Source organism: Podarcis filfolensis, assembly GCF_964270895.1.
Source record: "Podarcis filfolensis genome assembly, chromosome: 3".
NCBI classification, from domain to species: domain Eukaryota; kingdom Metazoa; phylum Chordata; class Lepidosauria; order Squamata; family Lacertidae; genus Podarcis; species Podarcis filfolensis.
Genome location: NC_139606.1, coordinates 66,504,242 through 66,527,525, shown reverse-complemented (window position 1 = coordinate 66,527,525; position 23,284 = coordinate 66,504,242). Strand labels below are relative to the sequence as shown.

Here is a 23,284-nt window from a genome sequence, read left to right as displayed (position 1 = left end):
CACCATTTTTTGGGATCAGTGGAGTAATGGTGTTATTTCATGGGCCCCTCAGCTTTCAGGAAAAGATGAATGCTAGTTCCCTGGCTAGAAGTTCTCAAAGTTGCTCTTCCCAGGTACAAATCCCATCAGTGTGATGACAAAGAGACTACAAAGAACAGCAATTATAAGAATGACAAAGGACACAGTGAGCATGAATTGTGTTTGTATTTTATTTAGTCCATGAAAATCTACCTTAAAAACAACATATAAAATCAAAGTATCGGTTAATCCAATACATTGGATTAAGAAGAAACTGCAAAAGCTTGGAGTTGTGGCACAAGCTAAAAGTTTGCAGCCTCGTCTTGAGTATTTCTGAGGCCAAAGCAATACACTGTAACAAAGCAGTATCTGTGTATGGAGACATGCTCCCTGCACCATGGAAAAAAAATCTATTGGTGCTTTTGGTTTTTGGAGACGGGTCAGTTAAAAGCAGAAATATTGGTAATGTGATTTGTGTTCTTTGCATTGCTTAGAAAGGCCCTAGATCAGTATTTTTTTAAAAAAAACCAAGCAAGAACTAAGCGCTTGTTCCCCAACTTCTAGCCAGGTAATTTACATTGTGATTACTAGGTTTTATTTAAATGTTTAGATAACTTTACATATTTATTAACAGCCTCAGAGCTATAAAGATTAGAACCAGGATAACATAGGCCATGCCATTGTTTTATTATTATTATTTAGCTTGTTGCAGCTACTGCAATATGGCTTTCCATACACACGTTACATTTCACAGCGGGTTTTCCATTTGCTTAGCACTGTAAAACAGGGCTGTGAAATTCACAGGCCATGTTTTGTGGCCTGCCGGGTGTGAGATAAACTTCTTTCAAGGTCCCCTTTGGCTATGAAAGGTTCATCAAGCATCTACTAAACCCATGGCTGGTAGGCCACATGAAGTTCAGGGACAATGACTTTGACAGACTTGTTGTAAAGCACACAATGAAAGTGATCAAAATAGCATTTGGCAATCAGAACAAACTTTCTAATTCATACTCTAACTGGGGAAGCTGCCACTAAGGTGGGAGAGAACCAAAGATTCCCCCAAATAATTTTGGAACACACGTTACTGAATGTTTTACACATTTGTACACATTGTAGAGACACACATGGAATACATCTAACTGATCCACAAACAAGCGCCTACCTGTATTTCTTTTTTTTTTCTTGGAGGCCATTGAGCTTTAACCAATACTTTTTAAAGTTTCCATTTTGCACTGAGTAAACTAAACTTTCTTACAAATTCATTCATATCAAGAAGTTCGTATCTTATCACACTAAGTCCAGAAGGAGGCACGTGCTAACTTGTGTACATACATACACCACCTACTTTTCAGGGAGACAGATTGCTGCGGTGCTATTCACCAGCTCACTGTTTTGATTAGTAAAGAGGCCTCATGGACTAGCACCCACTAGGAGTGAAAGGGTTACTGGTTTTGATTATTCTCTCCTACCCTGTCTTACAAATGTAAGACACATTTATCCCAAACTTGATCCAAACTGAACAAGCAAACTGCTCACAAAAGTGGTGTGATTGGGGGGGGGGGCATCATTTTGGAGAAAAGTTAGCAGATACATGGAGAGTCTTCAGTTGATGGGCCTAGGGAGGTGGGTTGGGAGAGAATCCCTTGCCACTGTTACACCGTGTGTACTAGCTGCAATCAAGAGACAGAGATGGAGGAGGCTTACTAGCAAGCAGCTGTCATCTGTTCTGGCAGCACTGCTCAAATAGCTGCAAGTAAAGAGATGGGGGAACCCACCCACCGCAATTTACTATTCAGTACTTCCTGGCCCAACTCATGGGCTAATTTGAAAGCTAAACAATTATCCAGGCTGCCAGTTTGGCAACTCTGTAATCCAAAAGGGTTCAATGATTATACCAAAATGATATTATTTCTTGCACTGTGACACCAGTGGATCTTCGTCAGCGAAGGTAGTAATTGAAACTGAAAGAACGGCTGTAGATACCGTACATGTTTAAAGAATGGCCACTCACCTTCCTTATCCACCTAGCTATTTAAAATTATTTCAGTTATATTTTGAAACAAACTGATGTATTAGTGTTTCACTTTTCTGATGTTCAAAGAAACCCTGTTGTCTTTATACCTTTTAAGAGGGTTTATAAAAAGCATTGTTCCATTTTTAATTTTCATAAATCGGCTACTTCATCGCAGAACTGCAAATTTTGCCAATACACCGAGAACATTGCATATTATTATTTTGCATTTTATTAGCAGAGCTGTTCCAGGTAAGTTAGATGAATTTTAAAAAACTCACAACTTTCCATATTCTATTTGAAGAAAGGCAGTATTGTTAGCTAAAAGTATTTCTAAGCTACATTATGCATACAGCAACCACTAGATGGTACTATTAGACCAGTGACATTTTTCTTTCTTTACTCATTGTGCAGCTCCCCAAAGGTCTTATTTGGCTCACTTAGATAATTTTCAAATAAATTACTATACATGTAGGACAATGAGGCTGCTGAGCCATGCAAGACACAGCTGAGACAGGTACGAAGGCTACAAAGTGCAATATAACTTGACCTTCTAGGCATGTTTGGTGTCTAGAAGATCAAACACTAGATGCTTTGAATATTTTAATTATCTTTCAATTATTTAGCATTTCAAGCCTGCCCAGTTTTATGCACAACCTATACTGACCAGTACTAAACTCTGCAATTCTCCATTAACGAAACAGAAGAGTGACTCCTGCTCAACGTTTCCTAAATTGTGGGGCTTTTAAAATTATTAATTAAGAGCACAAAGCTCAGTATAAGCCAAATTTTTGTTTAAATCACTTTTCAGAAATCAGAGTTTTCTAAATGTACGCGAGCATAATGAAATATACTTTCCTACTGAGGGGACACACATATAGAGCAAACATAATCCTTTACTCATCAAAAACTTTTTGAAAATAAATTGTCTTACTTCATGACATGGATGTTCCAAAAACATCCAAAAACAGGAGATCATTAAATGCTACACTAAAAATTGAACCATCTTTATTTTTCTTGATAGCTTCAAACCAGTTCAGCATTTGCCTAAAGTTATGATGGTATGACAGTTTCTTAAATGGACTAAGGGAAGGCTGAAGAAACATTGATGGGGCTATCTATTTGTCTGGCTTCTAAAGACTTTCCACTTTCCCTTAGAATTAAACTGTACTCGGATAAATGTGAAAGTCAGTGCAGACTTAGGAAGGCTTAAGTACACTGAAATCTTTCTTTTTAAGTACGCCTAACTCTCCATTTGAATGTAACTGACATATTTTCAACACACAATGCCATAGTGCCATGCTTATAAAAGGTGGTAGAAAATAAAGTCCTGTTTAGTAAACCAGTAACACAACTATTCCAAAGCAAAACTATGCCTTTTGAGTATGGCTTGTACCAAATCAAGACCCAATACAACATTGAACATGGTTCTCACACCATTCTACACCATGGAAAGCCAATGCAAATGTATTCTGATCTATCTGTGGCCAACTGTAGCTCACTCACAATTCTTCCCTATTGGTCACATATTTTGTTTCTTTACTGGGTGAGACAAGTGAGATCATTTTCTTTCGTTCTCTTTCTTTCTTTCTTTGTCTTTTTCTTTCCACATATAAAGAGGAGGAAATATACATTAAAATCGGATTTTGCTTGAAGATATACACATAAATACACAAAGAATTACAATCCAGTTTTGGAAGCACTGATAAAATGGGGAGCTTAAAAGATGCCAACTTCCTTCCCAGGTTAAGGTATGGACGTCATTTCAGCAAAAGTTAACACTTTCTGCCCCCCACTCCAACTCATCAGCAAAAAAATATAAAAGAACATTGTGAAGAGCAAGTGTTGACAATCAATAGTAAAAGACGACTGTTCAAGCTCCTGATGGTATCTCAGGATTGTCAGGTATATTTCTCAGAATGACATCAGACATCTGTTCTCTGTTCCAAATCAGTGACCTTCAACCCAATTAAACAGAATCCATTATCTTCTGCTGCTGCTGCTTCAGGAACTGGTCCCTCCAAATATAAAGACCCAACTTTTCCAGAACTGTGGAAACAGAAGTAAAGAAAAATCAACAAAATCTTGCAGCCCGAGCCTTTTATCCAGAGTGATGGCAGTACCATCATATTATAATGGAATTTTTTCTATGCACATCATGAACCAAATCTAGATGCCACATCAATGGAAGCAGTCAGTAGTTAAGCATGATGCTGCTATGCAGCGGCTGGCAACAGTGGCACTATGTGGGAAACTGCCCAGGCTGGAGATGACTCAGTCATAAGCCCTTAAAGGCAGGACAGACTAACTGTTCACCAACCTAAGGTAGCATTAAAAAGGGGCTAACGGTGTATTTTTCAGCATGGAAAAGTTAGCAAAATCTCATGATATAAGCAGCGTACACTTCAGGTTACGGACGCTTCAGGTTACAGACTCCGCTAACCCAGAAATAGTACCTTGGGTTAAGAACGTTGCTTCAGGATGAGAACAGAAATCGTGCTCCAGCAGCGTGGCAGCAGCAGGAGGCCCCATTAGCTAAAGTGGTGCTTCAGGTTAAGAACAGTTTCAGGTTAAGAACGGACCTCCAGAATGAATTAAGTACTTAACCCAAGGTACCACTGTAATTTATTCCTGCCTCCAGCACCCAGCTATAAGGCCGGGCTTCCTCAACCTCTGCCCTCCAGATGTTTTGAGACTACAATTCCCATCATCCCTGACCACTGGTCCTGCTAGATAGGGATCATGGGAGTTGTAGGCCAAAAACATCTGGAGGGCCGAGTTTGAGGAAGCCTGTATAAGGCTGAATTGTTAACCTTCCCTTGCAGTGGTGCAAAGGTGGGGAACCTGTGACCATCCAGATGTTGGACTACAACCCTTACTTGGTATTTCACCATGCTGGCTGAAACTGAAGGAACTGAACTCCAATAACATCTGGACAACCACAGGTTCATCTTCCCTGCAGTAGTCGGTAAGCAAAAGAAGCAGGCAAGCAGGGATAGCTTTAACCGGTGTTTTGATTTGTCCGATAGTTTGCTTGTGATAGGTATGCTCTAAGCACAGCTGAGGAATATGCGGTTGACTCCTCTTTTTACATTAAGAAACCTATTGGGAGGTAGCCAGGAACAGCCTTGGCTGCTATCTCACTGGATCTGATTATTGTGCCAGAGAGGACGTGGTTTGGCTGCAGGAACAGCCTGAAGATGCTGACTCAGCTCCCACCTGCATATAAGGCAATATGTGGGATGGCAGAGGAGAGGCAAGCACACACAGCAGCAAATACAGGCCCAGCCACAGCAGATAAGATTTAAGGTGGGGGCAGCTAAAACAGCATTGTGAGTGGAGCAACTACATGGTGTTGGTCACTGGATGTATCCTAGGGAGAGGGAAAAGTGTATTTTAAAAAAGTTTGGGTAGCGATTAAAACTGTACAGTTAAGCCTCACAGGAACCTTATGGTAAGAAGCGTTTCAGACCACCTTAATAAAGGGGTAAGAGACTCAAGTTGCTTCTACAAACCTGAGTAAACTTGGGACTCTGAATATATCCTGTTAACCTGCTGCATCATTCAGGGGGACAACAGACTATGACAATGCCATAAAGCCATCTGTTGTAATTACAGAAATTAACATTTCCTATTTAGCCACAGCTATATATGGCTTTAAGTTGTGTGAAGGCCTCCTCCTCTAGGTTTCACTGTTCTTTTAAATAACATCCTTTGAAAGTGATGGCAAAATAATGGATCTTCACAGGCTCAGTTCACACATAGTTCTAGGCAAAAAGAATGGGTTAGTACAAGCAAGCCAGCATGCAGGTGCACATTTAGAAAACCAGTTGTTTTGCACCTTTCCCAGCCCAGCTCCCATCGTGCCATTAGGCGCTAACCAGGCCATGTGAAGGCAAGCATATGCACAAGGAGTCAAACTTTGTCCCATATTTGCCTGCATATTAGGGAAACTTGTTAACTGCTGGAACAAAGTTAAATTCTGAAGTTCAATTGAATGCAAAAGACGGCTTAGAGATATTTCTTAAAAATACTAAGTACAGTCTCTCCAATAAGAAACTGAAAACCTGTTCTAAGCCATTTGACAATTGACAATTGACAATTGACAATTGTTCTAAGCCATTTGAAAATATGACCATAATTTGTAGTTCTGATAGCAAGTTATCTAGCTCAATTATCTAGCTTAAAAAGCCACTGAAAATAGTTAATTATTCTGAATTTAAATAGTACTTACATTAAACCTCAGGATTCAGTGAGCTCTAAGCTTAGCTGTGGACTCTCACGGATGGTGTAGTCTTGATTATTTACATCTTTCTCTGTGTATGTCTCCACGAATCCTGTTGATTGGCTCTGGTCATCTTTGTTTTTCATAGGTGTTTGTTGTTCTATAAACTGCTGTTGGATCTGAACAGTCTGCCCAGCTTCTACATCCGTCAGCCTTGGTTGGGCCACTTCAAGTGACTCTTTGGGTAGATCTCCTGAGGCAGTATCTTCTACTGCTGGTCTCTGAATCTCTGTTGGAGTGGCTGTATCGCCTGCAGAATGCAGCTTTGGTTCACCATTTTCTTTCTGGAAATCTGTCTCTTGCTTAATTTCTTTCACAATTTCATTCAGAGATTGAGGGTCTTGTGCTAGTGTTGTCACAGCACCTGATCGTTCATCTGGCTGCAACATCAGTTTCACTTTAGCGTCTTCAGATTTATCAGAAGCAAAAGGCATTTCTTCTGCCACTTTGAAGGCCTCTTGATTCTCTGCAGATTGAGTTAAAATTATAGTTGATGGCTGGATCTCTAGATCTTTCTCTCCTCTGCCTTTTACAGGAAGAATCTGACCAGTCTGCAAACTTTCCTGAATTTCAGATTTATTTACATCCTTTAGAAATGGCTCACTCTGTTGCTTTGACACAGATGGCAACTCTTCTGTTTGCTCCAATGTATCAACAGCATTCTGGATGATTTTCAGCACAATTTTTGTACTCTGTGACTCTATAGTCACCGATTGAACCACATCTTTTTGAAATTCTATATGAGTTAAAGAGGGGCTTCTTTCTGGAGGTGTCTTTTTTCCACCTTCTTGACTTGATTCTAATCTCTGAAGCTTCATTTCTGGGCTGGAATCCAATACAGACTTCTGGATCAAATCATCTTTGGTGCATGTTACTGCTGCTAAAACTGCCTCCTCTACTACTGAATTTGCTTTCCCAGACCATGACACTGTATCCTTATCAGGACCTAGAGCCCCAAGTCCTGGTTGAACAAAGCTCACCTGCTGAACTGTTTTGAACGTGGTTTCTTTTGGCTCCTCTAGGAGAGACTGCAGGTTTTCAGTTAATGTTTCCGTAACTGTGACATTCTCTGCAACAGCTTGTTCTTTGGCTGTTGCAGCTGTTACTGTTACAGAGGATTTATGAACTCCATAACTTTGTACTTCAGGAATGTCAGTGGTGATAACCTCCTGCTGCTCAGTGAACATTTCTTGCTGCACTGGAGCTGCACAAAGTGCATCAGCAAGTTCAATTTTCCCTGTTGATTTTTTTGTTTCTGTTACTAGCACCTTCTCCGACAATGCTTGCCTTCTCTCAGAGCTATCTGAAACTGTGGCAGATTGTGGAAGTGGAAGGACTGTTTCCAGGGGCAATTTACGAGGACACACTTCACTCTGTACACAAACGCCATTTATACCTGCTTCACTGCCTTCTGTGACAGAACTCTCTCCTTTCTTTTCTGAGATGACATCTGATAAAGCACCAGAGTCCGAGATGAGGGTGTCTCCAACTTTGGTCTTTACTGCTTCAGTTGCTACAATTCCTGTGAATTTCGCTTCAGTTGTTAGCTCTATGTTTTCAACCTCTTTTTTCACAGAATCCACAGTTGCCTCACTTTTCACGGTGCTGTCCTCTGTTAACTCAGCCTCAGTGTGTTTTGATCCCAAAGTAAGTGCATCTTCCTTTTCATTCTGCACAGATCCTTCAGTTGCAGTTACAAGTGTGACATCCTTCAGTTCATTCCTTTCTGGAATGTCAACCACAATTCCTTCTGTGCCTTCCAACTTCAAGGTATGGCTGGCATCTGCTACATCCTTCTGGATGACATCCACTGCATTTTGATCAGCTTGCTCTGTTGATGTTTTTACTAGGGGAGAGTCATCTTTTACTTCGTTCTTTGAAAGCTCCTCAGTAACAACTGCATCAAAACATTTTGATTCTAAGGAAAGGGAAACATCTTGCGTTTCTCTCTGCTCAGGAGCTTCAGTCTTGTCACTAATTACAGGGGCTTTATCATAAATTATCTCAACGGATGTTGCTAGGGAATCTGAAGTATCTTCAACCTCAGAGTTGAAACTGACCTCATTCTCCACATTCTTCAGGATCTCTTTTACTTCTGGCTGGTTGGTGGCAGTGGTTTCTGCTTCCATAATTTCTTCTGACTGTTCTGAAAAGACCTCCTTATGCACTTTCTCAGAAGGAAATTTCACTTCCACTTTTGCATCCTCCTTCTCTGCAAAGACCTCCACACCAGCCTTCATGGCTGCCTTCTCTATGGGGGCTTCTGTTTTCTCACCACCTTCTGCTTTTTCTACAGAGGATGCCACTTTTGCCTTCTTTGCGGAGTCCTCTGCACCCAACTTCTTTGCAGAAACCTCTACTTGACTCTTTTCCTTGGCAATCTCTACAGCAGACCCTATATCCACCTTCTCTGCAGGAGTTTCCATATCTAGCTTTTCATCTGGCTGATCTGATGAGGCCACTGTTTCTGCCTTCTCTGCAGGCACCTCTGCTTCCACCTTCACATCTGGCTTCACTGTGATGGCCTCCACACAAACAGATGCATTTGATTCTTCTGCTGCAGCTTTTGTCTTTTCTATAGGGTCCTTTTCTATAGGGTCCTCCACTTTCATAATCTCTGAGGGAGCCTCCGATTCCCCCTTGTCCGTGGAGGTCTGCACTTCCATCTGTGTTTTGGAAATCTCAACTTCCACCTTTTCTACATCTGCCTTCACATCTACTTTCTCTGTGCAGGCATCTGCCTCCAACTTTGCATGTGCCTTTTCTGTAGAGATCTGTGCTTCTGTCTCTTTTATATGTTCCTCCACTTCTTTTTCTGAGGGGGACACTGCTTCTGCCTTTGTGGGAAGCTCCAAGTCCTCCTTTAATTCTGCCTTCTCTGCTTCTACCCTCTCTTCGAGGAACTTCATTTCCACCTCTTTGACATGGCCATCTGTTTCTACACTCTGCTTATGGGTCTCAGTCTCTGCATTCTGCTTGTGGACCTCCACTTCCACCTTTCTTGTGGGCAAGTTTTTTTCTACAGTCTCAGCATGGAGAGGTTCAAGTTTCTCATTTACCATAGAAATATTGGTTTCTGGTTTCTGCAGTTGGCCCTTGGGTTCCACCTTCTGTACGTGGGTCTCAGTTACCACAGAAACCTCTGTGTCTTTGTTCTGGATGCAGGCCTCAACTACAACATTCTCTGTGCTTCCTGGTAGTAAGCCAAGTGTGGCATGTTTGGCCATACCTAGGTCACTGACTTCAGTTACTGCATTCTGCAATGGAACTTCAGTTATCTTGCTCTGGATGGGTGCCTCAAGCACAAAAACTTCAGCACAGGGAGGCTCAGCTTCTTTTATTTCTTTTTGCACAGGGGCTTTTACCTCATCTGCAGCAGTTACTAATTTAGCTTCCAAGTCAGGTATGGTGCTCACCACTTGCTCGAATTTCTGGGAGAACTGAGGCTTCTCTTCATGTGATATTTTTGCCAATTCATCAACTGCTCGACCAGTATCTGTAATCCCACCTTCAACTGCATCTTTTAAATTTGTTTTGGCTTCCTTTACCAAGTCACCAACATTTACTTCTGGCCCTTCTTCAGGGGTTACTGTGATAATGACAAATCCTTCCTCTTCAGCAGTCTGTTTTTCAATGATTTCTTGAACAATTTCTTGTTCAATCTTTGAATCATGACTCTCATCAGTCTTATCCAAGCTAACAGTTTCTTTCGAGCTTTCCTTCACCTCTACACAAATGTCATTACTCTTCTCCAACTCTTCCTTCGAACTACTTTCTTTAGCTTCATCTTGACTTTGACGATTTTCACTAACTTGGATATCTGTCTTCTCTGGTTCTTCCTTTGAGGGTGGTTCTGCCTCTTGAAATATGATAGTAGTTTCTTGCCCTGTTTTCTCTATTTTCTCAGGCAGAATTGTTTCCTGTGCTTCGCTGGACAATTTAACTCTTTCAGCAACTTCTTGCAGAATTTCCTGTGTTTGTTTATTTAGTTCTTCTAGGTTCTGCTGGCTTTCCTCTACCTCCTGCACAGGTGTTACTATTTCTGTTGTATCAGGGGACTCAGTTAGCCTTGAAACTGCTGAAACCATTTCCGTTGTCTCTTCAGCACAGGATACTTCAGCTGTTTCTTCAACACCTGAAGTTTCTTCTCTAGCTGTGATTGCTTCTGAGGTTAGAGTGTCACCGCTAAACTCCTTTTGAATTTCTGGCATGACTTTAGTAACCACCACCATTTCTTCCACAATTCCAGTTTCAGAGATCTGATCAATATGTTTCTCTTCATCTTCCTTTGCACGTTCAATGGACTCTGTCACAGCAGCCGATATCCAAGATGGTGATCTTTCTTCAATACTTGTAACTGCTCTCTCTCCTTCTACCATTGTGACAGTAACTGCATGAACTAGTCCTTCATTGGACTGCTCAATAATCAAAGTACTTTCTGACTGGTCTGAAGTTTTCTTAGTTAAATCATCTTGTTTTGCCTTTTGAGCTTCAAACTTCTCTTGTTCAGCAGCATCATACTCTGATAAAGGAACAACGGCTGGAACATCAGAGTCGTCCTCATGGATTTCAGTCGTTTCTTCTCCAGCTTCCTGAACAGGAGCATGTTCTGGTATTCCATCTGACTTCTTCTTCCTACGACCAGGCATTAGTTTTTTAAATGAAACCCATGATTCTTCTTTTCCAGACTCGCCATCTGAAGTATAATGTTCTACACTTGGAGCTGTGGAAGATTCTTCATTTCTCTCTTCCATTTTTGTTTTAGATTTTCTTCTTGGGGTTACTAGTCTTTTAAAGGACTCCCATGTTGAAACTCCCTCACCTTCAGATGGGCTTCCAGCTTGTTCTGGTGAAAAACCTCCTTGTCCTTGATCACTTTCTTGTGAGCTAGTAATGGTCATGCTTGGTGCTGTTTCTTTATTGGGCCCATTTTCATCTATTTTCTGTCCTTCTTGAGCAAGTCTTTGTCCTACCTCTTCATCAGAAGTTGATGATTTTCTGGTTCTTTTCTTAGATGAACCTACACAAATTAAGGCTTCCCATGATACAGAAGTATCAACCTTTCTCTTGGGCTCATCTATGCTTTTTTCTAATTTCTGTTCCTCAGCATTTTCTTTTATATCATCCTGCTCTTCACAAGGTGCACTTTCAGTTGAAGATAGAGTAGCAGTCTTTGCCTTCTCAAGTTCTTCTTCTTTATCACTTTCAGAAAGCCTCCTGACCCGTTTCTTAGGAGTCACCATTTTTTTAAATGATGCCCAAGGTGTAACAATGTCTCTTTTCCTCTCCATATCTGAAGTAGAACCATCTTCCGTTTCAGTGGTCTGTGCTGCATCTGTAACTTTTCCTACAGATTCTGTTGTTTCTTCAGGGGAAGAAGCAGAGCTTTCTGCTCTTGGATCTTCTGGACTTTCTGCAGAATCAGACAACTGCTGTGCTTGTTCTGCTGCTTCCCCTAGCTTAGCTTCTTCTCTTTTTCCTTTATGTTTCTTTGCTGACAACTTCTTTAAGCTTGAACTTGTAAAAAGCTTTTTTAGGGGGCTGCCTTGTATCTTGGCTCTTTCTTGAGATGAAAGTAATTCAACTTCATTTGTAATGACTTCTAGAGGTTTGATTGTTGCTGAATCTCCACTGCTTGGTTCAGTTTGCTTGAGTGGCTCATTTACTAGTTCAACCAAGCTTTCTTTGACTTTTAGCTGTTCATCAGTGGTTTGTCCTTTAATCTCAACATCAGTTTCAACGAACTGTTCAAGAACAAGTTTTGATTTTTCAGTTGGTTTTGGTTCTTTCTTCTCCACAGTAGTGCTAACATCAGTGCATATCTCTGTGGGTTTGTCATCAAAATTTTCCGTTGCCAGAGGAGCCTTCAGTTCAGATATGGCTTCAACTATTTCAAAATGCTCCTCAGGCGTTTCTATAGGCATTGGAGAAGTTGGTGCAGACTGATCTGTTTTTTCTTCAAATACTTCAGTTGCCAAAGGAGCTGCTAGTTCAGATTTTTTCTCAGATGATGCAAGAGGGCTATGCTCCAGGGCCATTTGACATTTTTGTGCAGGTTCCAAGTTCTCCTCCAAGTCAATTTTATTCAAGCTTTTACTGGGTTCTATGTCTACACTTCCGGCAGACATTTGTGGTGATGGCTGTTCAAAGGCAGCAACAGCTTCCTCCTTATGTGTTTCTGTTGAGACATCTATCATTTTTGTTTCTTCTCTTTCTACTATAGCATCACTGGCTTCTATAGACACTACTGCCTTCTCTTTTTCTGGTATGAGTTTTTCTTTTTCTGATTCTTCAGTGGGAGTGGCTTCCTCTTTTATCACTCCTTTTTCTTGCTCCTGCATTTCTCTCTCAGTGGCTTGCTGTTCTTCTTCTTTAGGTTTCCTGAAACTTGTCCTTTTCCTAAACCCAGCCCAACCCTGGGTAAAGAACTTTCTTAGGGGTGATGCTGTTTCATTAGTTAATGGACTTGTTGGAGACTCTGGAGACTTGCTACCATCACTTTTAATCTCTGTCTCCTTGCTTCCTGCTTCAACAGGACTTTCTGTTACCTTTTCAGGAGAAATTTCTTCTTTTGTCTGCTCAGTCTGAGTTTCTTGCTCAGCCTTTTCTACAGGGTAGGGCACCTCACTTTGTGTTTCCTCCTCCACTGTATCTAGCCTGATTTCTTTACAATCTCCAGCTCCTTCCGATAGCACTTCTGTCTCATCTGCTTTCACATTCAGCAACTGAACAGGTTCTGCTTTTTCAGTCTTTTCCTTTCTGACAGTAAATTTGAATCCAACAAACTTAAAAACTTTTTTAAATCCAACATCATTTGCTGATGGAGATTCACTAGGTTCTGCCTGCTCTTCCACTTTTTCTTCTTCTGATGGCAATTGCTGATCAGCATCTTCTGCATCTTTCTGTTCCACATCTATGTTAGATTTATCGGGTGATTCTGCTGGCTTGGTCTCCATATTTTCAGCTGGCTCTTCTTTTAGAATCACATTTGCAGTTTCTCTTTGTCCAACTGTAAGAGACATTTAAAAGCAATAAATAATTAGGCATTCTGTTATCACAATTCTATTTAAATTGCATAAGAAATAGAAATAATCACTATTCCTCTAATCCTAGGCACACTTACTTGGGAGTAAGGCTGTGGGACTTAGTTCCAAGTAAACCCATATAGGAATACACTGCACTATTATTAAAAGTCAAATGCATTGAAATTAATGAGCTTAAACATATTCAATTTTGTACAAGATTGTGGACATTATATACAGTCGTACCTTGGTTGCCAAATGCGTTGTGACTCGAACGTTTTGGCTCCCGAACACTGCGAACCCAGAAGTGAGTGTTCCGGTTTGCAAACTTTTTTGTAACCCAAATGTCCGACGCGGATTCTGTGACTTCTGGTTGAGTGCAAGAAGCTCATGCAGCCAATCATAAGCTACACCTTGGTTTTTGTACATTTTCATAAGTCAAATGGACTTCCGGAATGGATTCCATTCGAGAACCAAGGTACGACTGTATGTTTTTTAAAATGCATGATAAAAATAGATTCCATTATTTTAAGGGTATCTATGCATAAAATTACCTGTAACAAAACATAATTATATATAGAGATAATGAAGTGAAATAAAATCACTTCAAAATTTGGTTGGAAGCTTCATACTGGAAAAACCTAGGGCATCAAAAGAATTTTAAATAAATTGTGGATATTGGAAAACAAATAATTTGCTTTCAGAATTTTGATAATGTAAAGCCAGCCACACCATGTTCCCAACCTGACATTCTACTTCCAAAATTTAAGGAGTTAATTTTTTTTAATAGTACCTGAGTCAAGCCAGCAACCGAGACCATAGTCTATTTTCATTAGTTAAGAGGCTTTTCTTGTTTTATATTTTTGTAAACCACACTGAGGTTTCTCACAATCAAGCAGTTTATCAATTTTATAAAACAAACAATAAATTTTGGTTGTGATTCCTGGAAGACCTGTTCCATGCCTTGCAAGCCTTTTTCCACCTGGCCTAGGGGGAAGGGGCCCTGAATGACTGACTCCAGGAGGCTGCTGAGGTACTGTTTAAGGAGTGGTTTGTTTGATTGTTACTATTATTGCTGTTAATTTTCTTATCTTTATTTTTAGGTATTACGATTTATGTTGAAATTGTTCAGTTTGGTTGTGCACTTTTTGATGTGTTTTACTTTTGCTTTGTTTGTAATTATATAAATCTTTGTATGTTGTAAGCCACCTTGAGCATGGTTTTAACTATGGAAAGGCAGCATACAAATAAAATTATGATGATGAAAAATACACTGTGCAGCAGAAATAAGCCCAACACTTGATCTTAAGACAGCACAAATGCCTAGATAAACAGGTATGTACCAAGTTGTCAACAAAAACCCCCAAAATGAAGTTATCTGGTGTATCGCTAGAGGGAGTGAATTCCACAGGCAAAGTGCCACAAGGTTAAATAAATGAATTATGTGAAGAACCATAGTTTTGTCTGTCCTGAATCTCCTTCCTGGGCACCTGCTGGATTAAGAAACAGGAGCATTTTCTGGCATGTTAATTATATAGCAAAAGAAAGAAAAAACAAATCTGTCTCTCTGCTTTTACTGTAAAGGAATCTTTTAAAACTACCCCTCTATTAAAAATGCTCCAGATCCTCTAACAACTAAATCACATCTGATCTGATTTGCATTACATTAAGCACATTTCCTGACCATGATCAAACCATAATAAAGCAATAATCAATGGCAACTTGCCCTTCCATACAGATGGCTTCCATCTCCAGCCATCCCCAGAATAATTCCTCAAGAGATGTATGCATACTTTCAGAGAGCACTAACATTTTATAGTCATTATCTGCAATGCAGTACCTTCCATATCAACAGGCCAAGCAATTCAAATTTGAACGATTTCCAGTTACCTAAGAACCTTGACTACATATACCGTATTTCTCACTCTATAAGACGCACCAGACCATAAGACGCACATAGTTTTTGGAAGAGGAAAACAAGGAAAAAAATATTCTGAATCCCAGAAGCCAGGACAGCCAGCGGGATCGCTGCGCAGCAATCCAGCTGGCTGTCCTGGCTTATGGGATAGCCGCGCACAGCCTCTCCCGGGCAGCGGGATGAAGGCTCCCCTTGCCTGGGAGAGGCTGCGCACAGCTAAGCAAGAAGCCAGGACAGCCCTTCTCCCTCCTCGGGGAAAAGCCCCCAAGAGCCGCACACACGCTCCATGCGGCTCTTTAAAGGGAGCGCTGAGCACAGCCTCCCGCCTGCATTCGCTCCATAAGACGCACACACATTTCCCCTTACTTTTTAGGAGGGGAAAAGTGCTTCTTATAGAGCGAAAAATATGGTAATTGTACTAGATTTGGCCAAGCCTGTTTCCCAGGCTTTTTACAGCAGGAGAAATCTAGGTCTACTACAACTGCTGTAATTGGACCTTCTTAATCACAAACACCTATCACTAGCAACCTTCAAACTATCCACTAGACTCCTATGATACACTGTATGCATTTAGCTTTACTTAAAACTGCAATGAGATGAAGCTGCAGTAAGTGGCCTGAGAATGTTTGCTTGTCAAAAGAAAGGTGTCCACATTTAGGATGCTTCTGTGAGAAATCTATTATCCAGTTGCACCGTAACTTTACTTTGAGACTTTCTGGTAAATGCTTTGAAGACAAAAAACAAAAAACAAAAAACCCTCTACCTGAAGAACTGTTCAGCTACAATTTGTTACCAATTTTTTAATACTTCAGTAAAGACAAGATCTACCCTGCCAGACCTTTTGAGAATTTGGATTGGAAAATCTTATTATTAGGAATGCATTTTAGTTGCTGCAGTTCTTTTAATTGGATTTATTTTTTGTTGTTTTATTCTGTATCATAAGCCACCTTGAGGACTCCATGCTGGAAAATTAGCCACCAGACTAAGTTCAATGTGCTGGTTTTAGCGTATAAAACCCTATACAAATTGGAATCAGGATACCGAAATATCATCTCACCCCTTACATATCCAGTTGACCCCTGCACTCTGCAGGTGAAGAAGGCCTCCTGCAAATACTATTTTATTATGAGCTCTGTTCTGCACAATTTAGGTATTAGGCTTTTAGTGCTGTGGTACCTACCCTTTTGAATTCATTCTATTTAAATATTAAACACCCCCCTCAAATCTCTGTTGTCTTGTTGGTGTCTACTAAAGACCTTTCTCTGCCTACAAGCCTTTTGGGTCAAGTTCTTTCCCAGTCTGCATCTGTGTTCAAATTGTTTTCAATGTGTTTTTATTGCTTGTTGTTTACCACTCTAAACTCCTTTGGGAGGAAGTGTAGGATATAATTTCTATGAATTTAAGCAGAATGTAAGTTAAAACATAAACAAATTGGACTCAGAAAGCATTAGCTGTTGAGATACACATTCCTCTTGCTACTAACATAATGATTTGTGGAAACAGCAATTGTTTGGTTAGAATTTACACAAATGCTTAGGCCTTGTTCACACACCATTTTAAACTATGGTTTAAAGGTTAGCACACAGCATGTGGGTGCATGCTGCTGAAAGGACAGGCATTTCACTTCTCCTCTGCTCCAGCTATCACCATGCTGCTAGGAGCTAAGTCGTGGTTTGGCTTAGTGTTATGTTCAAACCAAGGTTTGTGGCTTGTTTTCCCCAGACAAGCCACATTCCCAGCAGAGGAGCAAAACTGCTACAGCAGTTTGTAGCTGTAAACCATAGTTTAATTTAACTCTCATTTAAAGTGTCTTGTGAAGCAGACCAAAATATTTAGAAATTAATGATTGCAAGTTTATCAGGCGCTGTCTTATTGTTCCATTGTCATTTGACATGTCAGAAGCAAAACCATTATCTTCAAAAAGAAAAACTAATTTGTTAACAAAAATGAACAGCAGAGGGCAGTATTTCATTGCTATTTTACTTAACAAATCTCAAGGTTTATGTGAAATACTAGGTGCATAATATAAAAGAGATCGGATATAACTACATTCAATGTATTTTTTAAAAATCAAGATATGCTATGCTTATGGATTCATAAGAAAAAGCATGCCGAAGCAAAATAACTTTCAATGATGCCTATGATGCCTATAGCAATGATGCCAATAAAATAAAATTCACTGAAAAAGTATGATTACTGCTTTTAAGAGTACTAATTACAATTCTAGAAAGGTTTACCCCAGATCAACTTGAAAATGCTGAAAACCACTTTGTGTGTCAAGGAGTGGCTCCACCCAAACATCCAAATATTGTACCCCAAGGCTTCTTTAGCCACACCCTGTCCTACATCAAGTCTCCTCCATAGTTCCATTCTGTGAGTGCCCAACAACGCTGCTCACTATTGGAAGAAGTCCTCCATTAATGTGCAGTTACATCAAAGGGATGGTGTAAACAATGTTGAATTCAGGTCTAAAGACATTCAAAACTATCTGTCAACCAGAGAGAACAGTGTCTCTTAGTATAACTCTGCTGTTTGTGGTTTGCTTCTCTGAAATCTGGGCGCCACAGTTCAAGAAGGACACTGACAAACTGGAACGTGTCCAGAGGAGGGCAACCAAAATGGTCAAAGGCCTGGAAACGATGCCTTATGAGGAACGGCTGAGGGAGCTGGGCATGTTTAGCCTGGAGAAGAGGAGGTTGAGGGGTGATATGATAGCCATGTTCAAATATATAAAAGGATGTCACATAGAGGAGGGAGAAAGGTTGTTTTCTGCTGCTCCAGAGAAGCGGACACGGAGCAATGGATCCAAACTACAAGAAAGAAGATTCCACCTAAACATTAGGAAGAACTTCCTGACAGTAAGAGCTGTTCGACAGTGGAATTTGCTGCCAAGGAGTGTGGTGGAGTCTCCTTCTTTGGAGGTCTTTAAGCAGAGGCTTGACAACCATATGTCGGGAGTGCTCTGATGGTGTTTCCTGCTTGGCAGGGGGTTGGACTCGATGGCCTTTGTGGTCTCTTCCAACTCTATGATTCTATGATTCTAAATGCCAGGTCATACTTATATATGGCAGTAATGACTCAATGAAGTCAGCATTATTGACTTTGTTCTTAAATGTGCAGTGTGAAAAGAAGTGACGAGACAGCTTAACTGAATGTCACATGTATACATGTAATGAAATTTCAGCTAGCTTTTTTTTTTTTTAAGTTCCTTTAAGTTTCATCTCCCCCTGTGCCCCCAATACTTTGGGGTAGAGGAAGATTTTAATCTGAAAAATAGGACCTTGAAGAAGAATCAACTCCAGCACTGTAATCACAATTTTAATTTATACTTTAGACACCAGCATGACTTTTTCAGATTTCTGTGTAACCAGAATACCAGGAGCTGAGATTCTCTCACTCCTGTACCATACCTTTTTAAAAAAACCTTAATGAGGTGTTAGAATGATTTAAGCCTTCTCTGTCACTGAATGAGAAGCAGAACAAAGAGTAAAAGGCACCCTTTTCTTAGTCCTCTGATCAAGCCAGGAAGATCTGGCAAGGTATGCATGCAGGTGGTGTAAATGAGAACATGCACATTCAAAATCATGATACTCATCCAGTCCCACTCCACAGGCTGGATGAGTCACGGGAATACACATTACATCTATGGCTACTAGTTGTTGCAAGTACTTGTACTCAATCTCTCTTCACTACAACTTCCCTTCGTATAATACACAGACACTCATTTATTCCCACAGTTGATATTGATGTGTTTGGTACTATAGAGTTTATCTTACTTAGAATGTGCTGTTAGAAATTTAGGTCCAACATTCACAGTCATTTGGCATACAATGTAAAAAGAAAACACTTCCTTATTACTCTAAATAAATGTGTTATTAGGGAAAACTCTATAGCTTTTTCCGTTTCCCCCACCTTCTCACTCTCCTTACAAGAAAGGAGAGATACCATTTCTTGTAGTTGGAAGACAGAAAGTATTTCTCAGGCTGTAATAGTTAAATCTGAAACACCTCATGTGCTTGCAGTCAACCATGTCAACATCTGGAGCTGGTTTACTCCCCCCCCCCAGGATTTGCTGCCCTGCCCTGGATTTTCTCCATGAATTCTCTACATTCTGTATCCATCAGATACATGTCATACACACCCGGGTCTCTAGTGTTCCAAAATTCTCTAGCCACTGAAAGTCTCCAAACAATTTTTAAAACAAAACTTAAGTTTATTCCATATTTAAACATCTAAGACCAGAATAGTCTCTCTATTTCATAGTTAATCCCACTACCATCAGTGTCGTTGATTGTGTTTAACTGAGAGCAGATCATTGCCTTGAAATATTTGGTTTAAACCAACTGCTGTTAAAAAATTCACAGCTCTATTTTGTACCTAGTGTTACAACATATTTAATGTGGAAAGAAAATTGCTCACTGTCATGACTCTAACAACAGCTGGTCTAACTGAACAATTTAAGAATGAATTTGAACTGCCATACTTCTTCATTCCAAGTATAAGCTGGCTTTTTGTTATAGGAATTCAATTGCTGGATACAGTTACATTGAGATTAGAAAAGGCTATGCAGGGCAAGCTTTAAAATGTATTTTACCTACATTAAACAAATGAACTGACCTCTGTGGTGATGTCAATTCAACCAGCACTTTACAACTGTAATAGAAGCCATTTTGGCATATAACTGTATATGACATAGGGAGTTTTAAGATGTCCCAATTTACTACCAGAATGATAATAAACACATTAGCATTCTGGACGAGTTACAGTAAAGTCAAAACAGAATTGGTCTCTTTCGGTTATCCACATGGGATGCATATACATTCCACAGCACTGATATTGTAAAAGAAAAGAAAAAGCCATAGTTCTGTTTGTTGGTGCTAGTACTATTTAATGTTTATGAGAAAAGATCAAACAAAAATGACTAATAGGCAAAACTGAGGGGAAATCTGACAGAGATGCAGTAAAACATTTGCATAAGCTGAAAATATTTATTGCCTATATTGCAATAAATATACTATACTGTCCACCATCACTGTTCTTTTTTTCTATAAGCAATGGAATGTTTCAACAAGCATCTCAGCAGGAAAGATAAAATGAAGTTTCTAAACCCTGGCGCTGTTAAGTATTGTTTTTCAGCAACTGTTCCCAACCATTCAGCAATATACTGATGAGTTTCCAAAGGTCTTTGTTTCCAAAATTAAGTTGTAAAGGAGTTTGGGGGCAGAGGGGGTTATAGCTTCCCTCCAAGCACACTAATTAATTCACTCCAATTTAATGATTTTGTGTTTATGAGCAGATACATAGTCCACTTTTTAATGAATAGATGAAGTGAGCAGTGATCACTTGAACTTCAGAAGTTAAAACAGATGTTTGCTCCATTATTTATGTAGAAAGGTTGCGCCTGGGGTCAAGGATAATGGAAATTAAGGAAAAGGAAGTTTACTTTTAAGACATGGGAGGTTGCAAAAAAATATGAAACCTAGGATCAAATGGCTGAGAGAAAACTCACAGTGTAAATTAAGTAAAATAATATGGTAATTAAATGACATGACTAAAGAGCAAATGGGGGGGGGGGAGAAATGAAACTTTTTTTAAACTTATAAGTTTGACATTTGAAAGATCAAAAACAAGCAAGCTTCTGTGAGTAGAAAAGATACCAGAGAATATAAAGTACCCCTGCCAATATAAAATCACTAATCCTAAAGTACTTTGTAATCTAAGAAATACTGTTGCATTTGAAATACATTGTTCTATAAATTAAACTTCCTAATTTAAAGCGTAAACATGTAGGGAAATTGACCTAACTCAACCACATAAAGATGCTTGAGTTCAACCATATTTACGCAGCAGTAAATGTAAGTGCAACAGGATTTCTAGGTAAGTGTGCATAGAGCTGCAGCTTTAGGATTTTAATCCAAAAACACTTCCCCACTCCTATTTAAACATAAATTATAAGTTTTAAAAGTTATTATAGCTGCAATACTTTTCCCACTTATCCGGAAATAAGCACCACTGAACTCAATGGGATTTACTTCCAGGTAGACATGTATAGACTATGCTGTACACGGCTTAATAAAGAACTGCTCCAATATGTGTGTCACATACTTGAGTCCTGGACAAAAGTGCTGCTGCATAGTATCACCATCGCAAAGAGACAACAGAACCATCAATACAATTCAAAATGTAAACATTTCATACCTGTAAGAGTGATAGTTCCCAGCATTTTCTCTACCCTTTGGCAACCTGGATTTTCCTCTCCTCAAAGCAAGACACTCCGTTATTTTAATTTCTCCAAGTCACAGTGCAAACAGAGGGAGGGGGTAGGAGGGAAGCAGAGCTAACAGAAACACGTTTCAGTCCTTCAGTGTCTGATGAAAAAGGCAGACTGAAGTTGTGTTTCAGCAGACTGGTCCTTGACAGACAGCTCTCTGTGGCCCATCCCCTCCTTAGCTGCTCGTTGAGTGGGCAGGTTATATTCCTAAATTTAACAATGAGATCTCCACCCTCTGACCAAACCACCTCCCCTATTGTTACAAAGGGCTTTATGCAGATCACTGGAAGTCCTTTAGATCAAGGAGGGTGTAACATACCTCTCTCTCATATTTACTACATGCCTACTAAGTGAAAGGAGAAAACTTTCCAGAACCAATTTCTATATACAAAAATAAGAATATTCCAACAACCAGACTCTTTCCTCTGGAAACTTTAATCTCATATATACAGTTCAATGCCATAGTTGAAAGTTCAGTGAAGAACCTTGCAACCTTGTAACACCTCAAATGCTAAAGCAATTCTTATGGCCATAATAATATGGCAATAAGACAGAAGTGCCTGGCGTGCTCTGGTCCATGGGGTCACGAAGAGTCGGACACGACTAAACGATTAAACAACAACAACATGTCATAGGCTGGAAACCACTGCATCAGATGCAAGAAACATTATATTCAATTGGCAATTATGTATACATATTTGGGGTGCAGGATGGGGGCGATTTGAACACAGTAGGATCAAATTGCAATGAAATACAAATAGTGTGGAACATTTTCATTAACGTTCAAATGCATGAAATTTGTCAGACTGCAGACAAGCAAATTACACGTTTAACGTTTTGCTTAATCCATAGCTGTGGATGCAATAAACCACAGCTATGGATTAATGGTTCAGCATTATGTGTGAACATTATGTTAAATGTGTGAATACCTTTAACATGTCTAGTTTTCTCCTAAATAGCTTAGGGATATCAGGATCATGTCAGCAATGGAGGGGATTCACCATGCCATTCCTATCACAGTCATAGTCCTGATGACTAAACCCAGGAAGAAAGCTTCTCTCACATGGATCCATAATGGAAGGGAAAGGCTGAAACCTCCTTCCTTTGCACCTTGATCCCAATCCCACCTATCTCCAGAGGCTATTATTTAAAAAGGGAGAAAAAAATGAACACTCACACATTTAGTTTTACTATTTCATTTGGCCCAGTGTGCACTGTAGAGGAAGGTAAGTAATGACAAATGAGTTGTCCTTCAGACACTATCTAACATTACTATTCTTCACACTGAACAATCCCAATAACTTCTAACCCAGAATTCCAATGAATAATTTGAAAACCATTGACATGCTTGCCCTAACCTTAGCAAAAACAAAACACAAACCCAAGACTGACAAAGGCAACGATGCAGATGCAACAGCATATGCCATGACATTTTTCCCATGGTGAATGTATCGCATATAAAACTACAACTAACAAGTAGAAGCTGCAAAAAAATATTGCAGCATGGATTGCTCAAATTCAGGTTGCCAGTCAGCTGTGCTCACTTCATGACACTCCCCTCCAAAAACAACAAGCCTTCAGTGGTCACTGACTATTTCCAGCTACTTTTAGAGAGAGCATTTCCCAATGAAGCTGAAGGCTGAAAGTCTCAGGACAGACAAAAGAAAGTACAGTACTTATTCACAAAGCACATAGTTAAAACTATGGAATTAACCCCCAAGTGGTAGTGATGGCCACGGACTTGGATTTTTTTTAAAAA

General features: G+C 39.8%; 1 protein-coding gene across 4 annotated transcripts in view; it reads right to left on the bottom strand.

Moving 5' to 3' along the window:
- Positions 1-191: 191 nt before the first annotated feature.
- The window catches only part of AKAP12 (A-kinase anchoring protein 12), a 65,040-nt gene continuing 41,947 nt past the window's right edge, over positions 192-23,284 (bottom strand). For 2 of the 4 annotated variants that reach the window (XM_083607924.1, XM_083607921.1), the window contains exons 3-4: positions 6,264-13,323; positions 192-4,078 (exon numbers count right to left, since the gene is read on the bottom strand). In XM_083607924.1, the coding sequence (XP_083464050.1) occupies positions 6,272-13,270 (6,999 nt within the window). In that variant the 5' untranslated portion in view covers positions 13,271-13,323 and the 3' untranslated portion in view covers positions 192-4,078; positions 6,264-6,271. Of the gene's footprint in view, positions 4,079-6,263; positions 13,324-21,452; positions 21,677-23,284 lie in introns of those variants that run through there. The other 2 variants (XM_083607922.1, XM_083607923.1) reach the window with 2 other exon arrangements.